The sequence below is a fragment of the Gossypium arboreum genome, chromosome 9 (genome assembly GCF_025698485.1).
Source record: "Gossypium arboreum isolate Shixiya-1 chromosome 9, ASM2569848v2, whole genome shotgun sequence".
In the NCBI taxonomy this organism is placed as follows: Eukaryota; Viridiplantae; Streptophyta; class Magnoliopsida; order Malvales; family Malvaceae; genus Gossypium; species Gossypium arboreum.
In genome coordinates, this window is record NC_069078.1 from 3,425,301 (window position 1) to 3,435,538 (window position 10,238).

At 35.0% G+C, this 10,238-nt stretch overlaps 1 protein-coding gene across 1 annotated transcript; it reads right to left on the bottom strand.

Moving 5' to 3' along the window:
* Positions 1-243: 243 nt before the first annotated feature.
* Positions 244-9,583, bottom strand: LOC108453988 (structural maintenance of chromosomes protein 4). The gene is made up of 28 exons (XM_017752262.2): positions 9,268-9,583; positions 8,372-8,461; positions 8,109-8,210; positions 7,696-7,872; positions 7,482-7,612; positions 7,204-7,282; positions 6,958-7,115; positions 6,796-6,871; positions 6,462-6,590; positions 6,189-6,333; positions 5,878-6,008; positions 5,129-5,281; positions 4,827-5,016; positions 4,316-4,449; positions 3,781-3,939; positions 3,233-3,541; positions 2,975-3,151; positions 2,678-2,761; positions 2,384-2,593; positions 2,195-2,284; positions 1,834-1,955; positions 1,607-1,762; positions 1,400-1,507; positions 1,252-1,312; positions 1,021-1,155; positions 855-942; positions 692-764; positions 244-610 (listed from the first exon to the last, which is right to left on the bottom strand). The coding sequence occupies exons 1-28, from the start codon at positions 9,415-9,417 to the stop codon at positions 490-492; spliced, it is 3,738 nt and encodes a 1,245-aa protein (XP_017607751.1). The 5' UTR covers positions 9,418-9,583; the 3' UTR covers positions 244-489.
* Positions 9,584-10,238: the final 655 nt, after the last annotated feature.

Consider the following 10,238-nt stretch of genomic DNA (forward strand, 5'->3'; position numbering starts at 1 on the left):
ATATCATATAGAATGAAAGTTGCAACGATGAGATCTTTTTTATTGTTCCAGATGCAATACAACATGTTCATCAGAAGTATATATGAACAATGAAAATGAAATGGCCATTAATGTATGATAGACACGAAAGCAAAATGTACATATAGAACAAGGGAGGGATCCAAGGTGCAATTTAATAGTGAGGCTATCTATTCTGAAAGTGATTTACATGGAGGTAAAAGATATTCATTGCTCTAAGTGTCATTTTCTTGAAATTATCCATCCATCAAAACAATCTGTGTTGTCAAATCTTTAGCACAATAACAATGGAGAGAGAATGAGAGAAGGGGAAACAGTTACTTGTCACTATCATTAACCGAAGGAGATCAATCAATTTACTGGGGAAACAATACATATCAAGATGTTCATACATAATATATATATATATATAGTTTAAGTTTGCTACGGAAAAAAACAAAATGATAAGGTAAAGAAATCTAACTTGAATGATCATGCAGCTTTCTCGCACACCACGAAGCTGTTGGGATTGATTGTAATGCTTTTTGTACAATTATCAGTTTTGTAGATTCCAACAAGTCGATCAGCCAACTCAAACATGTTATTCCTCAAGCTGGCATTTGGCATAGCATTGGGAATGAGTTACATATATTGAGATTCGAATTTAATAAGCAACTTGAGGAAATAAATATACCTTATGATTATAAACTGTGCATCCTTTGTCCGATCTTTGACGTAATGTCCAACAATGGAAACATTCTTGAAATCTGGAGTATATACCATAAAGAATACTTAAAAATGAACTTAAGAGAAAAAAAAGAAAAGGGAAATACTTTATAATCTTGTCAAAAATGTACCTAGGGCTGCATCAATTTCGTCCATTACGTAAAGTGGGGTTGGTTTGTAATGATGAAGAGCAAAAACCAGAGCTAACGAGCTGAGTGTCTGGAATCAGTCATGAAAGAAAAGTAAGAAAAAACGAAGCATTGGCATAGCATGGAGAGTCAAGATTGAGATGCAAACCTTTTCACCACCCGATAAGTTTGCAATGTTCTTCCAGCTTTTCTTAGGAGGTCGAACACTGAAAACAACACCTTCCGAGAATGGATCCAAAGAGTCCACTAGTTCAAGTTCTGCATCTCCCCCGAGGGTGATCATCTGTTTGGTTCAGTTGGTAAGAAGGCAATAACAAATGAGGAGGGAATGAATTGTACTAATAATGGCCTTAGTTTTCGCATGGTGTGAAGGACAAACCTGATACATCTCCTTTAACTTCAAAGATATTGCATTGAATCCTGCCATAAACTCATCCAACCTGAATATCATAATTATAAAAGATTCAGTTGAATGAGATTTGATGGTGAAAGGGTAACTTAGAATTCACCAGAGAGGATACCCGTACCTTTTCTTTCTCAACTCATCATATTGCTTCTTTATATCATCACGTTGTTGGGTAACTGTGTTAAGATCCTCAACTCGTTCATTGTACACTGATACCTTATTTCGATATCTATAATATCAAGTACTTTAGTGGACATTCATAGAGGAAAATGGTTCACACTTTGGAAACATTTAAGATTAACAAAAAAAAAAAAAAGATAACGCATACTCTGATATTGAATCAAGGTTGGGATTCATCTCTTTCAGCTGTGTCTCCAGTAAAGTCACCATTTCAAGGGCCCTTTTTAGGTCACAGGCCTCAGTCAAGGTCTCATCAGCCAAAGTTGCTTGAAGCTTTTCTGTGTCTACAAGATCTTTCTGTATCCTGCAACCAACAAGACAAAATGTAATTTACAACTTAAAACCGACAACTTTTAAAACCATAAGAACACATACTGTTCCATATGCTTTTGTAGACTGATTTCCAAGTCATTTAGCTTTTTCTTGTATCCCTTCCCCTTCATTTCTAGTTCCTTATACATCTTTTTCATGTCTTGCAACTTAAAGTCAGCATCCACCTGAGAAATACAAATTGATATGGTTAAAAACAACAAGCATGAGTAGCACTGAGCGAAAGTCAGATGAAAGTGACAACTTATTTAATCAATGTCATTCATTTATGTGTGTTTGGTTTTGGTTTCACTTAGAGTTGTCAGTTTTAATAGGTTAAGTCGGTCAGTTGCCAGTCAACCAACCGATTGCTCAACCCTAAGGATAAGCCTAACCAATAAAAAAGAAGCATTAGATGGCATAATACCTCTGATGCACGCAACTGATCAACATTCTTTTTCACTTTTTCGTACTCCAATTTTGACTTCTCCAGCACTTCTCCATGTTCATCGATTACCTGTTAAAAGGAGAAACAAGTCATCCATTTGTACAAGGTCACGGTGTTTACATCTTTATCATAAGGAATAAGAAATGGTAGAGGAAGAAACTTAAAAACCTTCTGCATTTTCTTATAATTATCTTGAACTATAAAGGCCTTCTGCTCTATTTCTTTAAACATGCCATGCATCTTATCCTTCCCCTCAATGATTCGTTCTTTCTCCTTCTTTGATTCCTCAATCCCCTTTGTTAATTTCTTCACCATTTTCTCACCAGTCTCTATTTGAACCTTGTGACGGTTGATCTCTGTGCTGTTCTTGTCAATATCCTAAAAGATTTGAAGCATGAATTATCATTTAACAAAGTATATTCCAGAAAAGGATTTGTGAATTCTGAGTCATGCAGAACTTACAGATTGTATCTTTTCAACTTTGGACTTCTGTGTTTTCAACTTTTCACCACCAGCATTTTCTATTTTATTCTGCAGATCTGAAGCCTAAAAGCAGAGGAAAAGCTTCAGTAAATAATGTGGCATCAATTGATAGAGCACTTTACATCCTAAATTTTTGTAATTATTGCAAACATGTAGAGATCGATCCATGATAGATCAAAACAAAACCACAAAGGATACAGAAGGATGCTTGCACTTTGGCATCCCAATTGACCTCAAAGTTTCTAGTTTCAAATATATTAGCCAACGTTCACCCACCTTTTCCTTCAACTTTTTAGACCCTTGGATGAGTCTATCAATCTCTTTTTCTTCTGTAGAAATTATCTTCTTAAGTTCCTCCAGTCTATCAATTTCATCCTTCTTTGGCCGTGATGCAGCCTCCAAGGAATCAAGTTGCTTTTCAAGATATTTATATTCCGAATTCAAGCTGTCAACCTGTTTTTGAACAAGAAGAAATATTGCATGAAGCTCCAATTAACAAATGATAAGCTTTGGAATTTTGACTGCGGAGAATACCTCTTTTTGGCTTTTAGCTATCTCCATCTCCAACTCTGCAACTACCTTCTCTGAGGCTTGGTAACGCCTTGCTGCGTCAGCAATTCTTTGCCTAATGTTATTTAATGAATCAACCATATTAGCAAGCTCCTTCTCAGCAGCAACAACAGTTTCTCTAGACACACTGGCAGCTCGAATAGATGTCCCCATCTTACCACCACGTGGCTTGCTTCCCCCTCCGCTCATGGTACCAGATTTTTCAAATAGAGCACCATCAAGTGTTACCACACGTCGAAATTCTTTGTTTCCACCATATGCTATACGTGTTGCCTGAACTCAAAAGAGAATGCTTCAGTTCCTACTAATGTAGAAATGGAATTTGACTGAAATAGTACGTAGAGTTTCCTTATATAACAACCACATTTCTGTTGCCATTATCTAAAATCTCATATGCCCCTCTAAATTCTCATCTAAACTCTGAAATTTTTGCAGATATTTGACTGTTATCATGTAACACATGAAATAAATTATTTGGTAGTCTGCTTAATAATGGAGAAATGGGTATCCACCTGATCAAGATCCTTTGCTACAATGGTGTTACCCAAGGCAGCATAGAAAGCAAGTTTTATTCTTTCATCCTGAACTTTAATCAAGTCATAGAGACGTGGAACTCCCTCAGGGGTTCTTACTTTCTCCTTTGACCTCTCTAGAAGGTCAAGCTGTTTCTCCTGCATTAGTCAAGATAAATGAAAGTCAAGATCAAATTAAGAGCCAATAACTTAAACACGACAAATCCCAGTTATGCAAGTTCAAGGTGATCACATTATGGCAACTGCACAGCTATTATCCACTGTATAACACATGAAATACTACAAAATTTTACGGCATGAAGTAGGTAAACCCCCATCCAATGCATCTATTGTCAGATTTCTTGCCAAAGTTATTAAACTATAGAAAATACGCTCAACTGGCATGTATAGACTATACAAAATTTTAGCCTGCATTTAGATTCTAAGATCACTATCAAAAATCAGACAGGGCAGAAAGCTATGTTCACTTAGGTAAGAACATATTAAGTACATTCTCTCAGAGGACAGCTCATACCAGAATCATGAACGTTGCAATACCAAGTTGCTCCCTACGAAGTAGTTCAACACATGCTTGTGCTGCAGCAGTGGTTTCCACCACAATATAATCAAGTCCAGGACATGCAGTTGAGATGGCAACATCATACTTTGCTGCAAGACAACCAATAACTTTTAAATATCATAGGAAAATGTGAGATGATGAGTGATGATATTAATGTATTAAACACCATAGCACACAACTAAATGACTAGAAAAGAAGGGTCTGCAACAAAAAAAAAAATTTATAGTTCTATGGATTCAAATCAAAATAAAATATACAAGGAGCAATAAGGAAAGAATGAAGGGAGAGCAGGAGGGAAGTGGAGAGATAGAAACAGAAAGGAATAACACTACATGTGCATGCAAATCCAGGCATTTTAACAAATAAAGACGCAAAGAGTTCCAGCAGACAGCAACTATTGATCCCTGAATCCGGGAAAGATGGCAAGAGCTAATAGAAGATAATTTGACAGAATGGAGAAGCTCACCATCAATAGCACCTAAATCACCCATCCTGCCATATATTCCCTCAATTTGTTTGGATTCTTTAGCCTGCAAAATCGCTTTTAGAACTGATCCCTGGCTCTTCTCAGAATCAAGCACTGACTTCAGTTCTGCAAACTTCTCTCTTGCCGCTTGTTCAAGAGGAATCAATGCTTCTTGTTCTTTGATGCATGTCTGCAAAACATAGGTTGTTCACGACATATACCATCATGGAAAAAGAATTTGGAGAAGAAAATTAGCCTAAAAGAAAGCCCTAAATCAACCAAATTATCGTGGAATTGGGAACCTGTTCCAATTTGCGTGCTTCCAATGCTCCAAGCTTGTTCTTTTCCAGATCAGTTTGCTTATCTTTAATGGCAGCAGTTATAGTTTCAGTTTTTCCCGATATGTTGTCCATCTCTTTTTGAGCATCCTTAAAAGCTGTATTAGCAGCTTCATGCTGAAAGAATCAACATTCAAGTTAAGCCATCTTTTGTATCTTTCTCCAACAAAGTCACACTAAACTCCCTAAGAATAATATTGCAGGAAAAAATGCAAAATTAGAATGCGAAGTCATGAGCAACCAAGGTGTCTCAAACTATCCTCCACGGTTGGCATCTGCATCTTTGCAACAAATGAGATAACACAGCAGTCTTTAGCAGTCGGGTAGAATCAAAGAAACTTTGAATAAAAGAATTTCATTATAACTGCTTATGAATATTCATTTTACTTCTACTGGTAATACAGTTCGATTGCATTAAGTACAGGAAAAGGACTCTAACTTGCTGCTTTGGGTTTCAAATGATGCATGCTTGGCCTCTCTAATAAAAACCTCCAGAAACAGCTATTTAATGATGCAAAGTTATTAAACTTAATTTTATGTAGAAAAACACTTTCATGGTATAAAAGAAGTACAATACATTTTACTTCCATTCCAATAACTAAGAGAAGAAAGAAAGAAAAAATCGCACTACTTAAGATTGAGGGAGAAGGATAACTAGAATCTCAGAAGTTTATCAAGCTAGTTAGCAAGTGAATAGCAATATATAGCCACACCTTTTGAGTTAGAAGGTTACGTTCAGTGTGAGCAACTTCAAGCTTTCCCTTATGCACAATCAACTCCTTTTCCCAAGGTTCTAATTCAGCACGAACCTTTGAAAGCTCAGAGCGATATTTCTCAGTTTCAACTGTTCATTATAAAAAATAACAGTTAACCAGACTGCAAATGACCATGAGCACAAAAGAACACAGCAAAACATTGTGTCTATCTAAATAAGATTACGTCATTTTTAAGAAGGCAGGAATGTCGACTTTATTCCCACAGCCTAATAAAATTTCTAAATAAGAGTCCAAGGAGATTATGTTACCTTTAGAATTCTCTTTCATTTCTTCTAGGAGTTTCTCCTCATCCAGCAAAAGCTTTTGGAGCTTCGGAATGTTCTCCTCAAGTTTTGGGATAAGATTTTTTGAGTTCTCACACTCCTTTGACACATCCTCAATTTTTGAAGAATCCTGGAATATGAAGACAAAATAAGTTGTACTCGTGAAGCCATCAACTTAATTTAAGTAAATCAGATCTTTCAAGTACCTTTTCAAGTTTATCCTCTAGTTAATTTAAGTAAATCAGATCTTTCAAGTACCTTTTCAAGTTTATCCTCTAGTTTCTTTAGCTTCTGTTTCATATGCTTCAAATCTTCCCTGTATTTGACATCCTGCCTTTCAAACTCCTTGAATTCTTCCTTACAGGTTCTCAAATCATTATCAAGTTCCTAATTATTTACAAAAAGAAAAAAAACTATTCAGCTCATCATTTCAATAAGCCAATTCAGAAGGATAAAGCTAACGTGATAACCACATAAACTGCCTAACGCATTTGTACTCAAAACCATTATCTAACAAGGAACATAATACTCATCAAGTTAAAATATTTCCATAAGCATATCACTGTGAAGCATACACCAATCAAATGCGAACCTCTTTTCTTATCAGGTGCTTGTTGTGCACAGACTCAATCTCCTTCAACCTCTTACTGCTCTCCTGAATCTCTTCCCTGAATTAGGACATCGTAACTGTAAATCCTAATTACATATTGAAGCATAAATATGAATACTGAATGCATATCTTAAACAGAACAACCTTTTATTCTTCAAATTTTCTTCTAAGTTGGAAACGTTTTCCCGTAATTCTACCATTTTCAAATTGGTATCTTCATGGGCCAATTTTGCAGCTTTCTCTTGCCATTTCAAGAGAGAAAGCTCTTTCAACATGTACGCTTCTGCCTCATTCTTAACATCCTATTGCACAGAAAATATAACAGTTCAAGTACATATATTATAGATGATACCAATTTAAAAAAAGGGGAAAATAGCATCATTAACAAACCTCCAAGCTATCTCTTTCTTTCTCTGCTAATTTAACCATTTGCACAACACCTGATCGTTTTTCATTGAGACTTTCTAACCTGGAAGCAAAAAGGGAAACAACATAAAATAGTGTTAAGACATATACAAGTCTAGAAGACAGTTACTAGTAATCTATTCACTATGGTGGACTGTCTTGATAGCTACTAGCAAACAAGGTGATAAAAAACAAGTTAAAAGGTCTCGAGTACTAGTGTCAAAAATAGCAAAACATTCTGTGTACACAGGAAAAATACTCACTCCTTAGATGATTCGTCAATCTTTTCAACATATTTGTTTGTTCCTATTATGTCCTCCAAATATTCAAGGAAACCTTCATCATGAGGCCCTTGTGCTTTTGGCTTCATGAGCGAAATTTGCTCAACCTCACCCTGATAATAACTATTAAAACATGAATAAAAGTAGAACAAGAACTTGAAATTTCTAAATATTAAACCTTTTGAATATACTGAACCTGAAGAATAAGAAACCGATTGTTGTCAAGATCAACTCCTTTCCCTTTCAGTTTCTTTGTAACTTCTGTAAAGTTACTAGCACGGTTATTGATGTAATATTTGGATGAGTTATCCCGAAATGCAACCCGGGAAATAACAAATTCACTTCCTGGAACAGCTTCATATGTCCCGTCATCCTGCAGTCAGTAGAGAGTTAGTTCCAAAGTAGCACCACCTTAAGATTCTTAAATTCCATGATATTGGGACATAAAACAGTGAAATTGAATGGTTTAAAACTCAAGGGTTTTGCAGATTAAGCGCCTAGAAAAAAATTGCAGCATTTAGCTTCCCAAAACCTCTGTTTATAACCACTCGGTCACTAGGTGAAAAGCCTACACCCAAAATCAAGAAAAACAAAATGAAAAAGACTCACCAGATCAATAATCTCCTGAAAATGAACAGAAACACCAGCACTATCAAGATTTTGATGATTAGTTGAATTGTGAATAAGCTCAGAAACTTTATTAAGCCGCATCTGCACAATTAGATCAGCAAAATCAAGCACGAAAGGATATAGAAAAAGGGAAATCTTCAAAAAGTACTGCCAGGTATATGATTAGAAGTACCATTGTAGCTACATAGGAACAAAAAAGAAGATAAATACCCAAATAATAGAATTTTGCTAATAAAAACTACCTGCTTTGCTCTCTTCCCAAATACAAAAAGCATGGCATCTATCACATTGCTTTTACCACTTCCATTTGGCCCAACCACAGCAGAAAAGCTCTAAATTTCATCGAAACAAGAAAAGAAATCGGGGGGAACAGAGAGAAAGAGTTTAAACTTTATAGTTAGTGGAAGAAATATTAAATTCCTAAGATGAAAAGTAAAATTTGAGGACAAAATGATATCTTTTTAGCCTACTCAATAGTACAGTGAACAAACTTAAAGAAACTAAGACTTGAAATACGAAAGATAATTATTTGAAAAAGTCATAATTTGAGTTAAATTTTTGAACTTGTCATATAGACTAGCAACTTGCCACTCAATTTTCCACCTCTTTCTCGCAACCAAAAGAAGGGAACACTAAGAACAGAAAAAATAAATTATCTCAAATTCAATTCGTGCAATTATCATATCATTTTACATTTTTTTTCTTGGCAACCAAGCAGGAGTTAGACTACTAACAAACAAACTAAAAGCTTACTTTCTACATCTAACTATTAAAAAAAAAAAAAAAAAGGTAATCGAAAATATAAATTTTTGAAATGTTCATCAATCTGGAATTTTCTTTCTCGATTTCCAGTGCTTTCTCAGTAACCAAAAGGAAACCGTTAAAATTACAACAAAAAGGAGAAAAAAAAAAGAAAGCTATTCGAGTTGAAGTCATGTAATTTTTAATTTCCTTCTCAGTTCTTCATTTTCTCAAAAGAAAAAAAAACGAAATAATGAACTAATAACGAAAGGAAAAGCTAATCCAAGTTGAGTCCGTGGAATTATTACATAAATTTTGCAATTTTCCTTCTCAATTTCCAAACTTTCCTAGAAACCAAAAAAAAATATCAAAATTAAACGATAAAAGAAAATATAACCTTGTGAAAGGGACCGACGCGCTGTTCACCGGCATAAGACTTGAAGTTCCTCATCACCATCTCGTTAATTACTAACCTCGGTCCTCGAGATCCCACTTGGGCCTGCTCTGGTTCGCGAGTCGCGAACTCATCCTTCGTTTCCACCCCCATACGGAAATGAGCGGCTGCTGAGTCAACTCGCTGCTGTTGAATCGGTTTGAGACTTCGAGACGATTTGATGGAATAAACAAGTAAAAGGAAGATGAAAAAGTTTAATAAGTATTTGAGCGAAATTTCAAAAGGGATATTTTAGCGGGAATTTGAAATGAAAAAAACATAAATGGGCCTTCGTTCGGCCCTTTTGACCATTAATAAGCTTCTGAAACTTGCACATTGCAAAAATAAAACACACATCGTTTATGTTTTTTTAAGGCATAATGACAATTTTAGTTCTTACTGTTTACTCATTTTCTCACTTTAGTCCTAATTTTTTTTATGGATCGCTTTGGTTCTCAACCTTCAAATTTTAGTCAAATTACTTCTTGTTAAATAGAAAAGCTCACTGAAAATTAAGATTTTAATAGCCCTAGCGTTGTAACGCGTGTGGCAATTCACGTGTACTTCATTGTTGATGTGGTTATATTTTAAAAAATGAACCTTTTATAATTTGTTGAATTTTTAAAAAATATTTTTTTATAAAGTATACATGGACTATCATGTGAGTCGTCATATAGTGCCATTAAAATTGGTGACTAAAATAACAAAATAAGTAAACATTAAGAACTAAATTAGTGAACAAAGTCCAACACTAGTCGAAGTATCATGGCTAGTTTTCTTAGCCAATTGGATTCCCAAACAATATATTGGCAAAAAAAAAAAAAAAAGGTAAATACTTTTGGTCATGTATGTCATCAATTTGTTAAGTTATAATCATTGGCCCATTAAATAGCATTATCGATATAACAGTAAATTGAAGTATCGCATTAATATCA

Coding starts and splice junctions, on each gene's coding strand:
- LOC108453988 (XM_017752262.2), bottom strand. CDS start 9,417: ATGGGGGTGGAAACGAAGGATGAGTTCGCGACTCGCGAACCAGAGCAG. Junction 7,283..7,481: donor ATTGACGAATCATCTAAGGA/GTGAGTATTTTT, acceptor TTTTGCTTCCAG/GTTAGAAAGTCTCAATGAAA. Junction 1,508..1,606: donor AACCTTGATTCAATATCAGA/GTATGCGTTATC, acceptor TTGATATTATAG/ATATCGAAATAAGGTATCAG.